The sequence below is a fragment of the Pantherophis guttatus genome, chromosome 7 (genome assembly GCF_059756535.1).
Source record: "Pantherophis guttatus breed Tessera chromosome 7, ASM5975653v1, whole genome shotgun sequence".
In the NCBI taxonomy this organism is placed as follows: Eukaryota; Metazoa; Chordata; class Lepidosauria; order Squamata; family Colubridae; genus Pantherophis; species Pantherophis guttatus.
Genome location: NC_142069.1, coordinates 13,457,912 through 13,481,042, shown reverse-complemented (window position 1 = coordinate 13,481,042; position 23,131 = coordinate 13,457,912). Strand labels below are relative to the sequence as shown.

At 44.3% G+C, this 23,131-nt stretch overlaps 1 protein-coding gene across 4 annotated transcripts in view; it reads right to left on the bottom strand.

Annotated features, from left to right (window-relative positions):
* The window catches only part of LMO3 (LIM domain only 3), a 115,445-nt gene extending 93,147 nt beyond the window's left edge, over positions 1-22,298 (bottom strand). Inside the window, exon 1 of one of the 4 annotated variants that reach the window (XM_034402717.3) lies at positions 21,652-22,298. Coding sequence is in view for 1 of the 4 variants with exons in the window: in XM_034402716.3 (XP_034258607.1) it covers positions 15,544-15,568 (25 nt within the window). In the remaining 3 variants the exon portion in view is untranslated. Of the gene's footprint in view, positions 1-15,543; positions 15,860-16,406; positions 16,601-17,534; positions 17,878-21,651 lie in introns of those variants that run through there. The other 3 variants (XM_034402719.3, XM_034402718.3, XM_034402716.3) reach the window with 3 other exon arrangements.
* Between the last annotated feature and the right edge of the window lie 833 nt (positions 22,299-23,131).

The following is a 23,131-nucleotide window of genomic DNA, read 5'->3' as shown; positions in this document are numbered from 1 at the left end:
TCCCCTGCCACCTTCACCAAGAAAGGGAAGTGAGAAACCGGATGAAAATTATCCAGTACGGTGGGATTCAGCAATGGCTTCTTGAGAAGGAGGCAAGCCAAGTCCTCTATAAGTAAAGGAAAAACCCCCTCAGTTAACAGAAGAATTAAGCACTGCTAGTACCCGCTAACACAGCACCCTCTGGCCTGGTTTCATAAGCCAGGAGGGTCATGGATCTAAAGAGCAGTGAATCTATAGTCCCGAGGATCCTGTCCACTTCCTTAGGTCCAACAGGCTCAAACTGTTCCTAGACAACCAGGCAAGAATCCTCCCCAAATACCTCCTCTGGATTGTGACAATGCCAGTGTCCAATTGAGAATAACTTTATTCCCAGCAACTTTATCCAGCAGATGAAATGCAAATTCCTCTGCATGCCCCTATAAGTAGTACTCTGAGTCCCCCTTATCTAGAAGGGCCATACAATAAGCATGGAGAAGTATTGGGGCTTCGTCATCCTTACTGTCAACGAAGGCCTTAACTCTAACCCACATTCGATTGAATTCGTTTCTTGTTGAGCGCCAGCGACATTCTAGATGTCTCTTCTCCTTTTTCATCTCCCTCAACTCCTCCATAAACCAAGGGGGAATGGCAGGATCCCTGAGAAAGGAGAGAATGCATGGATACAATCCAATCCCCTTATTCCAAGCAAGAACCAAGGCTTTGGATGGACCATGCAACAGACCAATAGGAATAACCCCCAGCTCCCTCTGAAACCACTTAGCATTCATCAGTCACTGGGAGTGGACCAAGCCAACTCCATGCAGTGGGTGCACACAATCACAGCATGCTCCAACCACGACGAAAGGGGACAGTGTGAGCTCTACTGATGTAGGAGAAGAAATGGCAGAACCTGGAAGTAAAGATAAAAGAGGGATCAGCCTAGAATCCCTACATAGACTCAAGCGGACTAAGTCCAACCTCCCGTGAATTCTATTAACTTTTATCTAACTCCAAGCAGGTGCTAACCATTCATTGAGAAGATTACTGTATATAGGCTGTTTAGCCATAAATCAGTTACATTGGACCTTCATGTGTGAACCTGGTCTCTTCACACTCCACCTTGCCACTGCTCTGACAGGAACATCAAATCCAAAGTGAGACCACTGTCCCAAATTGGACTCTGGATGACCTGAGGTCATGACTTCCATGGAAGTCATGAATTTCTGAACTACCCCAGAGCCCATTTTCCAGGGAAAGCAGATTAAAGTCCCCCAATATTGTAAATCTGGGGAACTCCACTGCCAAACGGAGAATGGAGTCACGGATCTTGGGCAAGGAATTTGTTTGATCCTTAACAAGACAATTTTCTCTGAGCCGGACCAGGTCATTCCCAGGTCCCTAAAGAGGTTGAATGCATTCTCAAATGTATAACTTACTGCAGAAAAAAGTAATAAAGAGGAGGAGGAGGAGGGGGAGAGATTACCTCAGAAGGACCAGTTCTATTCCTTATATCAAAGGAATAGAGATTTAGTTGGAGATGAAGAAAGGAAATACAACCAATTGTTCTTGTTTTAGAATAATCAAAGATAGTTTTATTGAATATGCAAGCCTCATGGAAACATATTGACTTAACTCACCAATTATATTAATAATGTGGTTTATCTGGTTTTGGCTTAAGGTTTGGGGCAAGTCCAGTCACAGTTGATGGCTTAGCTCATGATATGAATTCATCCAATTGTGATTAATTCAATAAACCGCAACTAAGTAAAAGAACGGCTTAACATGACACATGACTTGAATGCCAGTTCTGTAAACCTTCATGAGACAGAATTGTGCATCCCTAGATTTTTTTATTTTTTTTTTAAAGAAAACCAATGGTGGAATTTATTTGGCTGCTACTCGTCAGAACTACTTGAAATAATAATCAGACCGAACCAAAGCTACAGGGCACCTGTTCATATATGCAACAAAACTATCCACAGATGTGAATCATGGTTAGCTGAGGGTTGAAAGCAGCTTCCCTATTCTTCTGAGGCAAAACTACACATCCACATCACAGTAGAAACAATTTACAAAACTGTTGTGGATGGCACAATGCTTAAATGAGAGTATTGTACAAGGGTGTCAAACTCAAGGCCCAGGGGCCTGATTCAGCCCGCGGAGGCTTAGATCTGGCTTGTGGGGCCACCCTACAAACAGTGAGGGGCCGGCCCGTGGTGCCTCTGCCAGCAAAAAGTAGGCTCCACGCGGCCCTCCCGAGCTCAGTTTTCGCTGGCAGAGGGTTGCATGAGGCCGTTGCAGCCAGCAACGGAGCTTGGGAGCCTGTTTTCGCTGGCAGAGCACTCAGGCTGCCACAGGCGCCCCCAACATGAGTGACATTGAGCAGGCCACGCCCACCCCGGCCCCTCGAGGTCAAACACAACCCTGATGTGGCCCTCAATGAAATCGAGTTTGACACCCCTGGTGTAGCATCATGTCAAATCTTTTCTATATGACGATGCATGAGATTTGAAATTATACACATTCTAGTGCTACCAGAGTCAAAAATATTTTCTGGAAAAAGCCAGTCCTTATTTCTAAAATATTACATTTTGCATGTGACCACAAAGCTTTGATTGACAGGATGACAAAAGGTAAGGAGATTTTTTTTTTGGTGTTGCACATGCCTTTTGGAATATCATTCTTCCCCAAAGCAAGCTTGGCTCCAGCCCAGTGGTGAAATCCAATTTTTTTTACTACCGGTTCTGTGGGTGTGGCTTGGTGGGCGTGGTATGGCTTGGTGGGCATGGCAGGGGAAGGATATTGCAAAATCTCCATTCCCACCCCACTCTGGGGCCAGCCAGAGGTGGTATTTGCCGGTTCTCCAAACTACTCAAAATTTTCACTACCGGTTCTCCAGAACCTGCTGGATTTTACCCCTGCTCCAGCCCTTCTGAAAAACCGTTAAAACTTGGAAGCAGCCCATTAAATGGTTGCATTGTGTATAAACCCAGAATGAACTCAGTTGTTGTGGTTAAGTTTTCAACTGTTTTTAACTGTATTTTAATATTTCTATTTTAATGATGTTGCTTGTTTTGCTCGATGTTTTAACTATATATCCTGCTCAGAGTCACAATTGTGAGATGGGAGGCAATATAAATTTAATGAATCAATAAAATAAATTTAATAAATCGATATAAAATAAATATTTTAAGTATCAGCAAGAGAGAGAGGGAGAGAGAAGCGAAAACAGGATATGAGCAAGTGTCATTTATATACACAGCTTCCTTCAGCTGAGAATGCAGATATTATTAATTTAGCAGAAAATAAAGTGGGTTTTTCCTTAAACCCACTTTTATTATTTTTAATACATCATTGATGTTGCTGCAAAACACATCAGTTATGTTCCAGGTTTTCTAGGAGTAAAAATTCTATGGCAAGTATTCCTGGGAAAATATGCAAATCCATATTTAATTCATGTGAGCCTGGCTGGTTTTGAATTATTATAAGAGGAAAGCTTGCAAGATTGGGCCGTATTTACTCACAGGCAAAACGGGTTTTATATCCCAGATTCTACTGTCAGCCAGAATCACTGTCTCCGTTCTTCAGGAGAGGGGCTTGGGAAAAAAATACATGAGGTTTGCCAAAGGTCAGACTGGCATCTGTCAGAGTAAAAGGGGAGGGACACGTTTCAATTACAAGACTTGGAGAAAAAGAAATGCCTTCCCGCCCACTGCTGAAGTCAAGCAATGTACCCTTTCCGCAACTGTTTGCAAATTTTAAAAAAAAGAACAAAAAGGCTGAAAGTGCAGCAGTAGCCAGATGGAAGAATCTAGCAATTTTTATTTCTGCAGTTTGCAAATCTAGCAAGAGGTTTCTCATAACTTTTGTCTCTTAAAAGTTCATACTAAAAACTGTATTGTATTTGGGAGGAGGGATATTTCTTCAAACTTTAGCAAAGCAAGCTGATTTTACAAGCAGCGTTTTACCTGCAAAATTACTTTTGTCCATTATTGTCATGAATATGTGCGCACACCTGTGTCCATCATGCAAAACCGGGTAAGTATAAATTTTGAAATTAAGGTTTCATTCTTATATACAGTGCAAGAAGATGAAATTACATGCATTCAGTCTATTGTCCCTCCCTTTCCTAATTGTAGTATCTAAAACATTAAGGGTTACTGTGCAGAAAGCAGAGCCAATACTATGAGCCAGTTGTAACGATGGTATCAAGATTAAAACCTGTATTATTCTGGAAGAGTTTTGTGCTGTCCCAAGCAGCAAGCAATATATTGTAAATGCATGCTGTATGCCGTTGGTGTTTAGACATTTACTAGTATAGGGATATTTATTTATTTAATTTGTTAATGGAAAGAATATCTTTCCAAAGATATGAATGCAACAGAGGTTATTATTTTTTAAAAAGTGTGGGTTTTTTTGTTTCAGGAACTTTGTTAGTAAATGCTTTATATATATTTCGTTAAATGTTCATTTCAATGCAAGAGAACTCAAGATCGGTTGCAACTTGGTTTAGAGTACACTGTTTGCCGTTGCAATTGCTACTATGGGTCCGAGAGGTGTTCTACATCAAGTTTATAAATAAGCAAACACGTATTGTAGGTAGGAAGATTATTGGATCAAGTAGTTTAACAGCAGGTCAAAGTGTTGTAGCTTTTATATCAAGTTGGCATATCAGCAGCAGAGAATAATTGGATAATGCCGGATAATAATTGGAAGATGTTCTGCAGAAAAAAACAGTTCAAGATCTGATTCCTGGTAAATTAACATACGTTCATTCATATCCCACCTTTCTTCTACCACAGAATCCCAAGAGAAGTAGCACAGAGAATAAAAACATAAATCCAACTAAAACAATGAAAACAGAGTAAAAGCATTACTAAATCATTAGCAGCACAACACTCTATCTTCTGAAGACCATTTCATGTTCACACCCTCACAGCTCCCATTTCAGGTAACACTGGAACAGACAGCATATGGGCAGATCCAATTGAATCTACCCATCTTAAAATGTCCACGATCTGAATGTCCACAGCAGTATTCCCTAATTTAGTAAACTGCACACACATTGGGATTACAACTACCAGAATTCCAGACAAATCAAAATCGGATAGAAATATAATGAAATAAATTATTGATGAAAAAAAAAAACTAATTTCAAGTGCAGTCTCCTTTGATCCAAGCTTAACTCTTTGTGACTTAAGATAGAAGAGAATATTTGTAGCTCAGGGTTGAACTGTGGAGTCCTTGGTGCTCTCCGAGCTTGGTGGTCTTCTTGTAGACGTTTCATTACCAAATTAGGTTACGTCATCAGTGCTGGAAATGAGAGGGGTTTGTTTTATTTTTATATACTAGTGGCATGCCCTATCAGTATTGGCGGGACTGTTCTTTGTGACTTTGTGGATCCATCCATGTAATTCTCCTGACAATGTGCCTTCTTCCAGGATAATTTTAACTTCCCAAGGCTTAGTTTCCCAGACCAGAAAGTCACCTGAATGCTCTCAACTGCTGAGTCAAGGCTGCTTAAGGCTTACCTACGGGAGAAACTGTTTACACGTACAATTCAAGAGTCAGCTAAGTTAGTTGCTCTAAAGCAGGGGGGTCAAACTCAAGGCCCACGGTTCGCATCTAGCCCGCATGTGTTTAGATCTGATCCGCAGGGCCGCCCTGGAAACAGCGAACGTCTGCCCCGCAGTGCATCTGCCAGTGAAAACGGAGCTGGGGAGGGCCGCGGGCAGCCCTCCCGAGCTCTGTTTTTGCTGGCAGTGGGTTGCAGGAGGCCATCGCAGCCAAAAACAGAGCTTGGGAGCCCGTTTTCACTGGCAGAGCACTTGGGCCACCACAGGCGCCCCTGACACAAGTGATGTTGAGCCATGTTCACCCTGGCCACACCCACTCCGGCCCACTGAGGTCAAACACAATCCTGACGTGGCCCTCAATGAAATTGAGTTTGATACCCCGGCTCTAAAGCATTCTATAATCTAACCCAAAACATTTCTGAGTGTTTCTTAAAGCTTCATCTTGTTTGATGATGGGGTGTTAGTTGCTCTGTCTTGTACTTAGTAGACATGGGGAAGAATTCAGTTTCTTTTCTTTTGCTTTTCACGTAAGTAATTATCAAAATGGAACATGCATTCAAAAACCTTATGGGAAGAATTCAGATCTTCAGTTTTAAAAAAAGATCCCTATACAGTCAGACAGGTTTCGATCGCTTCTAAAAGTCCGGCGTTGAACACAGTATGTTCAGCTGTATTTATGGTGACAAATTAAGCTTGCCTGATTCATGGCCGCTTTTCCGACTGACTCCTCGTTTCTAATATCAACTAAAAGTAAAGTAAAACTGATGTTCTCCATGTCAGGAATAGCTGTACCGATAAAGGAGAATATTTGTAGCTCAGGGTTGAAATGAGACGGTCTTTGGTGCTCTCTGAGCTTGGTTGTTTTCTTGCAAATGCTTCATTACCCAAACTAGGTAACATCAAAGTGCGTGATGATATTACCTAGTTTGGGGTAATGAAGCATTTGCAAGAAAACAACCAAGCTCAGAGAGCACCAAGGGAATAGCTGTGTATTGAATTAGACGTAAGACTTTCCCTGACTTCATTTTTGCTAACAAGTCTGCAAAATGTGCAAATATCTTGATCAACAGAACATCTTTAAAATGGTTCAACTCCAAATGCAGAATGAACCCAAAATGGGAAACATCGTTTGACTCGTGGCTACCAGCCTTGACACCTGAATTTTAAATATCTGTGCCCACTCACCCCAGGGGAATCGTAGCCTAATCAGGAGCAGGCACATGTTTGTGCATTTATTATGGTCTGACTTCACACTGGTGGAAAATATCAGTGTAATAATTGCCTGACATTTAAGATAGAGACCTTGTCTTTTCTTACATAAAATCAGATGGTATTCAGAATAGATTTTTTGAGAAAGGATGCCAAGACCATGATCTATTCCTTCCTTGGAAATATGCCATTGCCTTCATTTGTTTGTTTTAAAAAACAGCAGGAGTTAAAACTTTAAAAAAATGCAGATAACAAAACAAACCCAACACATATTCAGACTTCCAACCAGAATTAGGAGATGTAAAACCAGGCTATATTAAAAGCAAGCCAATTCCAGTTAGCTATGCTCTTTTAGACTCTATTTTCATTGCTATAGTTAGGATTATTTGGAAATGGGAATATAAAAATTGCAAAGACAACTCTAAGCATAGGTAGTATGTGAAAGAATTTAGACCTTAGAGCAAAGTACAAAAGATGTTCCTAGGAGTCTTTGCTAGGGAGTCAAAAGTAATAAAGATTGTGGCTACAACCACATGAAAAAAAAAACACACACACAAAAAAACCTGGGACTTTGGTTGTATCTTTGTGGCTGCCATAACCCCTGCCATTATTGTTCCTAGCATTCTATTCTTGGACCCTTTCTACTTACTTACTTCAAGATGATCTCCACAGATTCTGCTACCCAGTTAGAAGAGTACCAGCAATGCTAAAAAGTGACATCCCTCATGTCCTCCATATATCCTGAGGACATTTTAAGGTTCTAAATGCCCACAAGCCGTTAGGTAGATTCAGGAAAAAACGGATGTGGTGTCAGGACAAAAATAGAAAAAGGATATAGTGATATACAAGCTAATGGAGTCAATATAATTCCAAGGGTTTGCAATGGTGATGAATATCTGCAGCTTGGGTGGACGACGAGGGTGGAGGTTTGTTCTCCGAGCTTGTGGGTTGGTTTCCAAACATTTCATTACCAAGCTAGGTAACATCTTCAGGGGAGTATAGGGAGTTTTTAAACTCCGCTGAAGATGTTACCTGGTTACTCGTCTGGTAACGAAACGTTCGGAAACCAACCCACAAGCTTGGAGAACCAACCTCCACCCTGATTAATTCCAAGGTCTTAGCATTTTTCCCGCTTTTGCAAACAGCTGTGGAAAAGACTCGCATACAGGGATTGCCTCTTAACTTTGGAGCCTCTAATGTACCTCTAAACTAAGCCATGAATTGTGATTTGGAAATCCAGGGCCTAGGAACATACAGTATATTGTAGAGGGCTGGGGGAATGGCCATGAGGTACAGAAAGAAGGCTGTCCAAGGCAATAGATAAATGAGGGCTGAGGCTACGACAGGAATGTAACCTGAGTAAACATCTCAGACAAGACTTCCCTAGTTCAGACATGCATGATTTTTACTGTAGGTTTACGATAGAAGTAGCCTGATCTAGCTTGAATGCCTGACTTATCAAACTAATCCAAAATAGAAGAAACTGCACTGTTCCCACCAGCCTCACCTATCATTCTTACCTTTGGCCCGAGAAACTAAAAGACAGGTAGTCTTTGACTTACAACCACAATTGGGACCAGAATCCTTGTTGCTAAGCAAGTCAGTTGTTCAGCAAGTCACAGCCAATTTTACGAACTTTTCTGCTATGATTGTTAAGTGAATCACTGCAGTTATTAAGTGACTTGTCGTTATTAAGTGAATCTGGCTCTTCCTCCATCGACTTTGCTTGTTGGATGCCAGCGGGCAAAGTTGCAAATGGTGATCACGTGACCCCGGGACATCGCAAATGTCACAATAATGGATTGCCAAGTGGCTGAATTTTGATCATGTAAATGGGAAGGGGGGCGGGGCGGGGAAATGCTATGACGGTCCTTAAGTGCGAGGATCTACTGCAAGTCATTTTTTGCAGTGCTGTTGTAATTTTGAATTAGTCACTAAACAAATGGTCGTGGACTACCTGTATTTCTCGAAGGGTAGACAGAAGAAGCATCTGAACCAGCATTCTGCAGCATTTTGGAATTGACCTGCGCAGCTAGATTGCTCATCATTCAGCTATGCCAGCGAGGCTATTTCCCAAGCGTGCTATGGCTACTCATGGTCACTCTCAAGACCTACACTGGTGAGGAGGGAGGGGAAAGGGAAGAAAACCCACATAGTCCTTACCCTCTCCTAGTTGTCATTATACACACACATACACACACTTAAAGACACCCCAAAGGTGCTTTTTCAAGAGGCCACTGGAGTTTCTGGTTCTTCTTTGAAGACGTTTTGCTTCTCCATCCAAGAAGCGTCTTCAGGTCTGACTGGCATTCAGTTAGAGCTGAAGAAGCTTCTTGGATGAGAAGTGAAACATCTTCAAGGAAAAACAAAGGAAGTCCAGTTGCCTCTTTAAAAAAGCACTTTTGAGACAAGTTGGATGACTTGAGAATCGCCAAGACTAAGATGTTTTCAGATGGATAGGTATGCTTTGATATAATACTGGTGCCTGCCTCCATCCCACCCTACCCCGATACTCTGTGTAAGGTTAGGGTTAGACTTATATGCTTATATGCTGCCTTTATATCTCCTCACTTCGTCCACAAGTCTGTCCTCTAGCTCAGGGGTCTCCAACCTTGGCAACTTTTAAGCCTGGAGGACCTCAACTCCCAAAATCCCCCAGCCAGGCTTCTGGGAGTTGAAGTCCTCCGGGCTTAAAGTTGCCAAGGTTGGCAAATCTAGCTGCTCCAATTTTGTCGTGCGAATGTGCCTTGCCTTCTGCCGGCCTCCCAACAGGAAATTGTATCAGCCAATCAAGCGTGCAGGACACAAATCTCCACAAAATGCATAGTAGAGATTTGGGAGGTGCGTGCATCGGCATTGTCTGCAACCATCTGCAACCTACATTTATCCATCAACCCCTGCAGAGTGTAGGAATGTGTCTACACACAGTTGCGGACAAGTCTAGATCAAGTTAGAGAGTCTACTTGGACCTCGTTGAGAACATGATGGAAAATATACACGATGTTTGCAAGGCTTAGTAAGGGAAGCTGGGTTTCAATCGGAGATTAGCTAAAAAAAATCTACTTCAAGACAAGACTCCCCCCCCTTAATATGACAAGCTACTAGAAAAAAAGTTTTATTTAAAGGGATTTTTACATACTGAGCTATAGTGATGGTAGTAGACTTATCAAGTCCACAGCTTTGTTGTTCGGCAATACAGCTTAGGGAATGAGAACTTAGTGCAAATGTTTGGTTGTTTCTGCATGAAAGAGGAACACAGAGTTAAAAGTTTTACCAAGGAGCCTTGGTAGTACAGTGGTCTAAAGCACCCTGTTATTAAGACCAGCTGCCTGAAATTACTGCAGGTTCGAATCTCGCCAGGCTCAAGGTTGACTCAGCCTTCCATCCTTTCTAAGGTAGGTAAATTGAGGACCCAGTTGTGGGGGCAATAAGCTGACTTTGTATAAATATACAAAAGGATGAAGGCTATTGCTTAGCACATTGTAAGCCGCCCTGAGTCTCCAGAGAAGGGCGGCATATAAATCAAAATTAAAAAAAAAAAAAAACCCTGATCAACTTTTCAAAATAATGCTGCAGATTTGGGAGTGCGCTTTTAAAATCATTGCGGTCCTGAGCTACCTCCAGGGATGCCAATTGTGAGGAGTCCGAAACAAGAGGAAATTCTAAAAGAAAATGTAATCAGCCAATAAATATTCAGCCTTGAGTGATCAATTCTTTATTATGGGTATCAGGTCATCATGCAGGAAAGCAAAGGCAACAATACAGCACTATTGTTTTCTATTAAAAGTGGTAGATTACCGTAAATAATAAAAAAGGATTAGGTCTAGCTTCCTGCTCTTTCACTCCTTTTAAAATCGATTTCCCATGCCAGCTTTCTCCGGACCCATAGTTCTGTTAAATGCTGAACTTCAGCTCCCATACTTCCCTTGGTTTCGTTATTTGGAAACAATAAAAACTAAAATTCAACCTGCCTGGAAGGCACCAGGTTGGAGAAGATATACTACACCAAACAATACAGAGGTAGTCCTTGACTTATGACCCTAATTGAACGCGGAATTATGGTTGTAAATCATTGTGGTTGTAATTTGAGGTGTTATGTGACCAGACTTGATTTTTCTTTGACATTTTTTGCAACAGTCATTAAGAGAAAATCAGTCATTAAACGAACCTATTTCCCCCAATGAAACTGGAAGTAAACCCAGAAAGCAGAAAAAAAGACACAAATTGTAGTCACATGGTAGCAAAACACTCCAAATAGCCATAAAGGTGAGCTAATTGTCAAACACCCCAAATGCCATCATGTGACTGTGTGTATGTGTGTAACACATATAGCCATCATAGGTTCAAGAATAGGTCATAAATAGCTCTGGGCAGGTATGTTGTAACTTCGAAGAATCATTCTAAGTTGAGACTACCTGTAACCAGGAATAATGAACCTGGTTAATTCTAATGAATCAACACTGTGATGGTGTTGGTGGTGATGGACTGTAGGAGCTGGAGTTCAGATTTGTGACCCACAAGAGTACTAGCAGTCCTTAACTAGGACAATTGGGATTAGAATTCCCACTGCTTAGGAAGGCAGTTGTTCAGCGAGTCATGCTCATTTATTTTTTTTTACCTTTTTTTGGCCATGCTTGTTAAGCAAATCATTGCAGTTGTTAAATGAATCATGCAGTCATTAACCAAATCTGGCTCCTTCCATTAACTTTGCTTATAGAAAGCTGGCTGGGAAGGTAGAAAATGGTGATCCCAAGACCCTGGGAATCTGCAGACAGTGGTTGCCAAGCACCTGTATTCTGATCACGTAACTACTGGGGATGCTGCAATGGTTGTAAGGGCAAGGCTGGTTGTAAGTCACTTTGTTGTAACTTTGAACAGTCGCTGAATGAACGGCTTTAAGTAGAGGACTACCTACCGTATATACTGCAATTACATGCTCTTTTGCACATAATAATGCTATAGGAATGTTGGAAGAGCAAACTGTCCAGGAATTAGTTTAAGAGTTTAACCAATTGCCCACAAAGTGGTGACTGCCTCTTTGCTGGATGTGTTCAAAGGGAGGCTAGCAAGTCTAGCATGCTTTGATATTAATTCCTATACTATGGATAGGGCAGGGAAGGATGGCCTAACTGCCCCTTCTAAGCTTTAAAATTCTAGGATTTTGTATCTGTACAAACAAACCAGCACGAACAAAAACTCAATGAGCCCATCTTAATTAGCAAATTTTAAGTTTTCCCGAAGGTTCCACTTAAAGGATCTTTTCCTTACCAGCAAAACTGTGGCTTTGACACCGGTCCTGTCACAGCTCAATAGCTGGCCAAGTTTTGAAATGAGAAACAGTCTTAGATTTGCTTGACTTAAGGTGGAGTTTTGCAGATTAATAGAACTCTGAGGACTGACAGTAGCCTGCACTCTTAATTTCAGACTTCGTAGTGTAGGAAATGTGACAGGTCAAAGACCAGCTGTATCAAAAGCTGGTAGTCTTTGAACAATTGGTAAGTCATTTCACAATAACACTCAGCCAAATTTTAAACTGAACAGAAAATAGATCTGAAGAAGCTTCTTGGATGAGAAGTGAAATGTTTTTTTGGGGGGGACACAAAAAAGTCCATTTGCCTTTTGGAAAGAGTATCTTTGGGATAATCACGACCTCCTAGACGATTGAGAATCTAGATATACAACCATTTTTTAAATTGTTGACTGAAGATCTCACAGTTGGTTATGTCTTGACAGCCAACTAAGCTAAAGCCAAATCTACATTTGGCATGATGTATCAGTAACCACTTTTCTGTTAAAAGATGATTTTAGATTAGCCTTCCCCAATCCTGACACCTTGTAGATATGCTTCCACTGCACCTCTAACAAGTCCAGAAAACAGAAAACATGGGAAGTTAGCTTCAGGATACCAAGAAACATGGAAATTTGGATTAGATGTCGATTCTGCGAGGCGTAAACATACTGACTTCATAACCCTTCCTTAAGATACCTAGATACTAGGATCTTTCAAACCCTGGAATTGGAATGGTTGGTTTTAAGCAGAGGTTTAACTAAGTAAGGAGCAGTAATTTTAGCTAGAGCTCAGGATGCGTTCTATACTGTGTATAAAAATTCTAGAGATATAGGACCATGGACAATGGCCTTAAGGCCTAAAAAAATTATTATCTGCACTCTGTATATAGCTATTTTCCTCACTTTTCGAATAATATGATTTGGCATAACTGAGGAAAAACTATGCCTTTCATTCAGCAATAAAGACATCCTTTGCAGAAGATTCCTTGCAAACAGCACCGGCACACCAGCCAAGCCTTCAGAAATTCCCTTTTACGTATAAAACAGCTCATCAAGGAAAAGCAAAATGCTGCAATTAATTGGAAGCTTATCCCTCTGGCCCCAGTGTGGCTCACTTCAGGCCAAGCGCATACAGGGCTAGATTACAAAGCTTGCGCATGAAGCAAAGCCCGAAGACATAAGAGTTTAGGAAGCAAGGCCACCTAATTTTTGCTTTTTGCGGGACTCGCCCCTCCCCCCCACCCCAGTTGCAAGATTGAAGATTGCCCCCAGAAGAAACAAAGATCTTTTCCCAAAACTAAAATCTCCCCTCCCCGCCCCCCAGGACTGACAGATCAAGTTGTTGAGGCAATGCTTGGCAAACACAAAAAGTAATTGCCGAGTTCCCTTCACTACAGATAATTATTCAGGGAGGGAGAGCAAAGGAGCTTGGGGGTGGGAGAAGGAGAGAAAGAGGCCTATTCTGAGGAAAAGCCATTTTCCTCAACAGACAGCTTCTTAAATTCTGCCCCCCCACCCCCCCACACACAACCCAACCACCTCAGGAGTCATCAAGATTGGCATGTAAATTGTTGGTAGAAAATGTCCTATGGTTCCAGAGGGCTCCTGTGCCTTTGCCCGTTGTTTGACAGTTTTAAGGAAAATCATAATTAAGAAGAGAGAGACAAATAATAGTCGGAAAAGCATGGCGAGGGAGGAGAAAAGGCAGGCCGTTTTATTTTTTAAGAAATCTGGTGAGCTTTTAATTGCCTGGATTGGATTGCCTTGTACGGGTTCCCCAATGCTCCATTGCCTCCATTATGTTCAATGTTATTCAGCCCCCCCTCCTCAAAACAAAGTAACTGCCAGCTTGTTTGCACCACAGTAAATTGTCATCCGTTTCCACTCCTGAACATGGGACTTTTATGTCTACTTTGCATTAATTGCTCCGCCAAAAAAAAAAAAAGGAGGGGGACACAATATTTATTATTATTATTATTGGCATCTTCCTCCAGCTTAATCCCTACCTCCCCATTGACTTCCCCCTTAATGCATGCCAGAAATCTGGGTGGGATTCAATTAACTCAATTCAATTAAAGAAGAAGAAAAGAAGAACTATCTCAGGAACATAAAGGAGAAAATAAAATGAGTTACTGATGAAAGGGGAAAAGGAGGCAAAAAAGGCAAGGCACACAACTGGTGTGGCCCATTTCAAAAAAAAAAAAATCTGGTTAACTGCTAAGCAGGGTAGAAAGTGTCACCATGTTTATTTATTTATTTATTTGTGGCATTTCTATGCCGCCCAACTCCCTGGGGACTCTTGCACAATTTTGGAAGCCTCTTGGAAGTTTGCAGCCTGAAAAGTTTCCCCTTTCTTTGCCCCCCCCCAAGAGCTTCCATGCACCCAAAGTTTCTTTTAATATAAACATTTATTTTCCAAAACACCCAGTAAGATCTCAAGAAGAGACCTTTTTTTAAAAGAGTGTCCCTCCCCCCCCCATGCTATTTAAATAAACAGGACCACCAATTCCACTCCCACTCTCCAAAACAAGAGACAAGCCATAGAGAACCATGGGTGGAAGAAGCTAATTTTATTCTCTCCCCCCCCCTTTCCTTCCAATGCAGCTGTAAGACTCCAAGAGATACTGACATTTTCCCACTCTTATCAGTTTAATTACAGTTACCATGGCAGCAAAGTACTAGCGGTTGGCAAAGGCCAACCAGAGATTTGCAAGAGTGAACTCAATTTTGATGCGGTTCACATGAAATAAATAAATAAATAAATAAAGGACGCTTCCCCCTCCCCTCTTTAAAAAAAAAAAGAAAGGAAGAAAGAAACATGGGGAGAAGGAAAAAAAAAAAGAAAAGAAAAGAAAAGAAAAGGGCATCCTGGAGGGAAAACACACTTTTAACAACAAAGAACGGCCCCCTCCTCCTCTCCTTTTGGTGTGACTGTGTGTGTAGTTCAGCCTTAAACCCAGCAGCGCTAATTTCTTTTTTCCTCTCCTCCCCGCCCCCGCCAAAGCCGGGGAAGGAAGGAAGGATGGCTCCGGGCTGGCTTTGTTACCGTCGGTGTTTTAGTATCTGCCACCCGCTGGAAGGGAAGAAGGGAAAGGAGTTGTTTTTTGGGGGGTGGGTGGGCAGTGATAGAAGAATAAGGGGTGTCTGTAGTAGCACCTTTGGTGGATGCATCAACTCGAGAAAAACAACAACCCGGAGGAGAAATAATTCAAAAAGCTTTTTTTTTGTTTTTTTAAGAATCTCGGGGTGTTTTTTTTAAAGCAGGGGTCTTTTGGGGCGTCGTGGAGGAGGGGACACGTCCGATCCCCCCGTTTTTCCCCCTCCCCAACCCCAAGTGTCCAGACTGAAACAGACACGCGGCTCAACCCCACGCTGGGAAAGAAAGAAAGAAAGAGCCGGGAGAGGGAGGAATAGAGAGAGAGAGAAAGTGACACAAATGGAATGGGAGGGGGAAGTGGGTGGGAGTGGGAGGACGCGAGGGCAATCTTACCAAAACTTTTCTCCTTTCCCGGCATGGAAGGGGGTTCGGAAGTCCTTAGAAAAGAGCGCAAAAGCAAGAAGCGGCCAGGGCCGGACTCTTTCTCGGGTCCGTCCGTCCGTCCTCTCTTCCGAGTTTGGGTCAAGTGGAAGCGAGTCCCGCAGGAGGAGGGACACCCCCCCCCCAATGAGGTGGTGGTTGTGGTGGCGGCGCGGCCGCTTTGGGAAACGGGGAGGTTAGGAGTTGTTGGAAAGGGACACACGCAACCCACACAATCCGGATTGTGATGGAATATATAAAGCGATGGAATATATTAGAGGGAATATATAGAGGGCGAAACGGCAGACTTCAGACTCCGCGCTTAATTTTCCCTGGAAACCCACCCACTTTTTTTAAACATATATATATATATATATATATATATATATTAATCTTTCCTCTCTATTATGGATTTGATTAAGCCGTCCCATGCAGCGCCGGCTCAACTACTTCGCGGACCGCGTAGATTTCTCGGAACTGATTTTTGGGGGCTGCGTTTTGATCACCTTCGCGATCAAAAACCAACTTCCTCCCCCCCCCACCCCAAATTCCCTACAAATGAGCCCCCGGCTTTCCAGCTCCTCGTTCTTGCAGAGCTGAAATTCACCCCGCTCCCTTTAAAGAAGGAACGCATCAAGGCTTAAAAGCATCTCTTCCCCTCCTTCCCCTTATTACACGCCTGGTTATAATTGCAACGCTCTGAAATAGGGGGGGGGGAGATTTGGGGGTGGGGTGGGGGGGGGAAAGAAGAAGAAGAAGAGAGAGACGACAAAGAGTCGGTGGGGTTTTTTTTTGCGAGGCTGAGAAGGGAGGAAATGGAAGTCCGGGCTGCTCACCATCGCGTTTCGGGAGCGCAGGCCGTGTGATGGGCTTTTTAAGCGGCGGAGAGAAAGGGCGAGCCGAGGCGGACTCTCGCTTTCATTGTTTTAAGTTCGCCTGCTCGGCTTCTCTCCAAGCCCCTCCAATCGCGCGGCTCTTCCCCCTCCTGCAAAAAGCCCCGATCTCGCCCGGCCCTCGCTTATTCCTGCAATTTTCCCTCGTCATCATAACAAAAAATATATAATAATAATGAAAGGCACGCGTGATTTAAAGACAAGGCAGGCAGGCGCGCGCTCACACATACACACACAAACTCACACGTACACACACTTTCCTTTGCCTTCTCAGCTTCCGATGCATAAAGTTCCAACGCCGAAAGAAAACAAGAGCGAGCGTGAGACACAGAGAGAGAGAGAGAGAGAGAGAGAGAAAAGATGGGGAGGGGGTGCAAAAAAGGGGAGGAAGCGCAAGACCCAGAATTTGTGACTCAGGACATCGGCGAGGGGCGACTTTCCTCCCCCCTCTCAACCCCCCACCCGCACAACTCCAGGCAAGCAGGCAGCTAAATAAAACCGCGACTTTCTCTCTTCCTTCTCCGCACCCCCCTCCCACCCCCTTTTCTCGGCGAGGACCTCAATTTACCTCTAATCCGATTGTGCAAAGGTGAATTCAAGCCCCCCACTACCACCACCCCGAAGCTGCTTTGTAGTTGTTGTTTTTTTTGGAATCCTTGGAAAAGATAAAAAATAAAATAAAAATAAAAGCAGCATCGCTTATATGGGGGGTCGGGAGGAAGGAGTCAATGCAAAGCCTGCAGAAGGTTAAAAGAAAAGGCTGCGGGGGGGGGAGGGAATCAGAGAACGTGGGGAAGCTGCGCGTTTTTTTAAAAAAAGGGAACGGATCTCCTCTCCACCATCCGCCAAATCAGGTTTGCTCGCTCGCGGCGGAGCTACAGGTGTCTTCCCCAGACTGGGCTCGCGACGTTAAGAAGCTGGCTACTCCCGGCCCGGGATGGTGTCCGTATGACGCTTTGCAACACACACACACACTTGCAACACACACACACACACACACAGAGAGAGATCTTTCCTACCCTCCCACCCCACTCCCGAGTGGAAGTCCGGGTTTTGCAGCAAGCAACTTACCTAAAGCAGCTTGCTTGGAGCCGAGCTGGAGGAAGTCAGGCGCTGTATCAGTTGCTGCACGCAATCCCTTAAGCAGCCAGACATAATACAGCGGAGGGAAAAAGGTCACTCTTGTTAGGCGGCGGCGGCGGCGGAGAAGAAGAAGAAGAGGAGGAGAAGAGCGGCGTCGCTTGCCAAAAGCCGGAATGGGGGCTGCGTCTCGTGGCCGGCTTCAGGCTTATTTACCGCGACTCTCTCCCGGTCCCCCCCCCCGCCCGTCTTTCTGACATATACCCAGACACGCGCGCGCACGCACACTCACTCACACACACTTATACAGACGCCTCCTTTTCCCTCCTCCTTCCTTCCTTCCCTCCCTCCCTCCCTCGCTCTCTCTTCTCCGCCCCCCCCCCACAGCCCGCCCTCGATCTGCAGCTCGGAAAGTGCAAAGCAGCCGGGAGACAGATTGAGTTTTGTCGCTAATTTCCCAGGGTGAACATTTACCAGCCTGCGACTTCAAGTCAGCAAAAAAAAAAAAAGAAAAGAAAAAAGCAAGCAGCTGCACACGCGCCCGCTTGGAGGCGAGCCGCGGGGACGGTTGTTGGTGGCGGGCTGGCGAAGACGCCTCCGCCGCGACCTTTTGTGGCTGGTGGGCGAGCGGGCTGCTGCGGGGCGACGAGACGCGCTTGGCCGAAGGAGAGAAAAGAAAAAAAAAAAGGAGCGGAGCGGCTACTCTCCACTGTTAACCCAGCGGGTAACGGCTCGGTGCAAGCGGGGGTCTCTCTTGCAGGCGCCTCTCCTCCTCCTCCTCTTCCTCCTCGGTTTGGAAAGGCTCGCCTTGCCTTCCACCCCGCCAATCCCACCCCCGAGCCCAACGCCCCCTGAGTTTGGTGGGATTGTATTCGCAAAAGCTTCCCCCCCCCCCCGGTTGAGATGATGATGTTTGGATTATGAAGCCTGCCTGTTTTGTAAAACTTTGGGGCTCTTCTCCCTTTGGTCGATCGCCGATCCGGGCGCCTGGGAAAGTGGGAAGATTTTTTTTCTCCCTCTCTCTCTCTCTCTTTCTAAGAGAGCCCAGAAAGAAAAAAAAACTTTCTTGGAAAGTTTGAGACCGTGCTCGGCTCAGGTTTTTCCGCACTGTCTTGAGCCGCGTCTCTTTTAAGGCTTTTATAAGAAAGCCGAAAAGGGCTTTTGTAGCGGTGAGTTCCGTAGGCCACCTCCGCGAAGACCTGTGCGCCGTGGATCCCGGGCCCTCAAGGGTCGTTGGGACGGGCCGCCCTTTAAACTTTCCTGGGTGCCAGAGGGACGGGGACGTCCTTCCAAAAGAAGCATGTCTTAGCATCGGGGGGGGGGGTGTTGATCAGAGTTGCTGTCCTGGCCCAAACTCTGCTCCCAGTTCCATTGGAATCTATGGATCTCCCCCCCCCTCTCTCTCAATGAAAGTCAACGGATTTCTTAAAAGCGAGGCTGTGTTCTTTCGGCGTACCTTGGGATGGTAAAACACCCGTCGGTCAACAACGGATCTACTTACTGTGCAAATAACCCCCCCTCCCCTCCCCTCTCTTCCATTTCTAAGTCAATCTAGGGAGCGAGAGAAAAAGGGTGGGGAACCGATTAAAATTTGTGAATGCACTTTGCAGACTTCAAAGGGATTCTCTCTTGTCTGCTTGCTTGGAACTTCGCACTAAGCCACAGCCCGCTTCAACCCCCCCCCCCTTTTTTTTTTCTTTAAAGGTGCCAGTTTAGATTTTCCTCCTTTAATTTTTTTTGTTAAATCTCTTATTGGAAAGGGCCCTTTTCAAGGCCACCCCTCCTGTAAATCATCTCAAGCTTTGGAAGATCTGACATCCTACCTCGCTTCCCCACCCCTCCCACCCCCCAAAAAACTCCTTGATAATCCAGCAGTCCTGACCCCTAACCGCATTAATCATCAAAGCCACAAAAGAAGAGCAGAATTGCAGTTTTGGAAGAGCCCTATTTAAATCCCTGCACCCGGTCTCCCGTTTCCCAATCTTGGCATCTATGTAGCCACCGCTCCAGGACAGTCAAGCCCGGGCAAAAGTCCCAAGTGTAAGTTTATGCAGAAGTTTTACCCCTCTCTGGGTTGCAATACTCCCAATGGCCGATAGAGGGTGGGCAAAGGACATATTAACTCTTTGCTGCCTTTTGCGGGTCATCCCGAGTTTTGCAACCTCTCCCTTTGGTACCCTATTTGGGGCCGCGGGGCTGGCTGCCGTAGATTCCCAAAGCAGGGACCAGAAGTAGTAAGGCTTGCGGCTCCTTTTCCCACCCAAAGGACGGACCCTGCAACCTCAGACCGCCTCCCGTCTTGCAAACGCCACTTTTTCCCCCTTCTCCAAAGTGACCTCTCCGGTTCTCTTTCCAGCAAAAGCGTTCGGTGGCCGGCGAGGACAAGACAGACAGAGAGAGAGAGAGAGAGAGAGAGAAGCAAAGCCGGAGCTGTGCGCGCGGAGAGAACGGGAGAATTAAAATCAGAACAAATGGTACAGCTAATGAGGACAATTAAATTAATTACGCTAAAGGAGATGAAAATCCGCGTGCACTGATTTTTTTTTTCTTCTTCCTTTTTTTTTTCTCCTTCCTTCCTTCCTTCCACACACACCCCCCCCCCCACCGCCGCCGTCTGTATGATCTGTTACCCCTCGCTGGCAGCGCTCCCCCGTAATTCATGGCAACTGATTAGTGCATCTATGCAAATCTTTGTTTAAATCATTCAACTAATTAAATGATGGGATTATTCCTCCGCCGACGGTGACATCACGCGCGGTAATTAGTCCTCTATTTGGACTACGGCAATAAGATACCCGGTGTCAACACCAGCCTTTAAACACTTTGTCACTTTTCGCGTGAGCGCGGGCGCGGGCGCGTGTGCAAGGGCGCCTGAAACAAACAGCTTAGCGTTTAATTGCTCTCCCCACCGCCACTCTACCAATCAAGGACTCTTTTTGGGAGAGGGAGAGAGAGAGAGAGAGAGAAAGGGGGGTGGGTGGGAGAGAAAAACTTGGTGAGTAATATGCCAAACCACATGTGTAAGGGAATAAAATAGAATACTTAACATTCCGCTCCATGCCATTCATTTCCCTCTAAAATGTAATGATAATTAGATGGGTCATAAAAATGCTCTTCTTTTCATTATGACTGATGAAATGCATTAAAGCTGACAGGGTATTACCTGACAGTAATTAGGTTTTGTCATGAATTAAATTATTTGAAAGCAGGCTCTTTCCCTCATTCATATATATATAATTATATAGGCAAAATAAAATGGGGGGAAGTTGCCTATCTATAGATATATAGATATATATATATATAGGCAAAATAAAATGGGGGGAAGTTTCATCCTTTCTTCGGGATCCTATGAATTATTCACATACAAGCAAGGGGAGGGAGGGAAGGAGGGAGAGGAACAAAAATAGAGAAGTGGGTTACTAGCTTAAAAGAAAACCACTTTCTATGCACGGGGTTTGCCTGATCTTGTGTGCCGAGGCTGGAAAAGATTCAGGTCTATGGGATGCAGGGAAGGTAGGGGTGGAGAAGTAAGGAAAGGGGCTGGGTGGGGAAGAGCGAAGGCATCTGGCAGGAAAGAAACAGTTTAATCCCTTGGTTTGAGTTGGACTCCTGCTTGCCCTCCACAAATTGTATAGTTTGTTGGGTTTTTTTTTGCTCCCATCCCTGAAAATACCACCACCGGCCCAAATCACCCTTCACAAGTGGTTCAAACACTCTCTCCAAACCAGCCAGAATTTGCTTCTATTGTTTAATCAAGCTGTAAAGGCTCAATCTAGACAAAACAAAACCTTTTTTTTTTCTTTTCTCAGTTACAGTTCAAGGATTGAAGAGGGGGGTTAGGGAGGGAGGGAGAGAGAAAGAGATGAAGGATAGTTTAAAGACAACTACAGACTCGCTATTTAAAAAAACATCTCCAGCATTTAAGCTCTTTCCCTCTTTGAAAGATTCCATTTCTCCCCCAAATCTCCGCTTGCTTCCTCTTCCTTTTGCTATTTGTTCACCTATGTATATAAAATCCACCCCAAAAAGGGGCCTTTCCCCCCCACAAAGGGGGGAGTGAAAAGGAGGGGAGAGAAAGTTGCTTTTAAAAAAAGGGGGGGAGACTTACCTTTTGTGCAAGAACAGACTTGTGCAGGAAAAATAAATACCGAGACACAGCAGTCCTTCCAGTTTCACAGCTCCGAGACTTCTGCTTTCCCGTCCCCCACAAACACACTTTTTTAAGGGGCACTTGCAATTATATAGATATTTAGGTTTTTTTTAAATCTGTTTGGATCTCCCCCCCTCCTTCCCTGCTGTTGAGAAATATTTCTGTACAGTCCCAGAGAGATGCCTGGCGTATTGGTAAGCCTCTGATTGCGAAGCAGCAAAGGGAAGGAATAAAATGTATAATCTTGTTTTTTTTTCCCCTCCCCCTCTTTCAAAGTATAGGTTTTTGGGTTGTTGTTTTTTTTTCCCAAAGAAGCCACTTCTGCAGCACCCTTATTTCAGGAGGTACAAATGGTCCTTGGTCATCTTGTTCAATTCTATCTCCAAGTTTGAGTTGTAGCTCTTTTTCTTCCTTCTTTTCCTCCGATTCCTCCTTTCCCTTGCTTCCTTCCTTGCTTCCTTCCTTCCTTGCTCTCTCTTTCCTGACTTTCTTCCTCAGCACAGCGCAAAAAAACCTGAGTGCGCTGGCAGCCCTCCTTCACTATTTAAACACCTCCAAGCAGGTCCCTAGTTAGCAGCAATCTTCGGCTCATCCAAGAAGCTGACAAGGACGGTTAGAAAAGGCTGTACATGTTGCTCTAATGGACCTCATTAAGTTCTACTTACAGATGTTCTCTTAACATAATTGATCTGCGGTGAGTTGAGAGGGCTGCAACTTATTCCCTAGCCCCCAATTATGGTTGGGTAATTAGATCCCCAACCTCCAATTTTTCACATTCACCCTTCTAACATCCCAAAATATCAAAGTATCTCTTTCTCACCAAAGCTCACACTCCCTCCCTTCACCGGACTTGACTCCACTCACTATATTGACAGTTAGATATACGCTAACCTTTGTAGTGACGCGGGTTTTAATGGTGCATTCACTCCATTGACAGAACTCTTGGGGTTTCTTTCTTTCTTTCTTTCTTTCTTTCTTTCTTTCTTTCTTTCTTTCTTTCTTTCTCCCTCCCTCCCTCCCTCCCTCCCTCTCTCTCTCTCTCTCTCTCTCTCTCTCCTTCCCTCCCTCCTTCCCTCCTCCGCCTTCCCTTTTAACCCTCTGAAACAAAAGGGTAAGAAAAAGAAAAGAGCAACTCTCTGGCTTGTATAGTTTGTACTTTTGATAAAAGGTTCCACTGATGAGCTTTGGCAGTTGAGGTTCTTTTCTAATGTCTTTTTATCTGAATTAATTCCTCAGATGAAAACTTTAAGGAACAATGAAAAAGAGAGGTACGGCTCTGAAATAGTGAGAAGAGGGGAAGGGGGAAAAAAAATTACATGGCACACCTGGGACAGATGAAGCCAAACTCCGGCTTTTATAATGCCAATCAGCAAGGCTGTTATCATCCCTCTAATTAGGAAAGCAGCCTAAAACAGAGAGCGCTGGGGAAATGGTAATG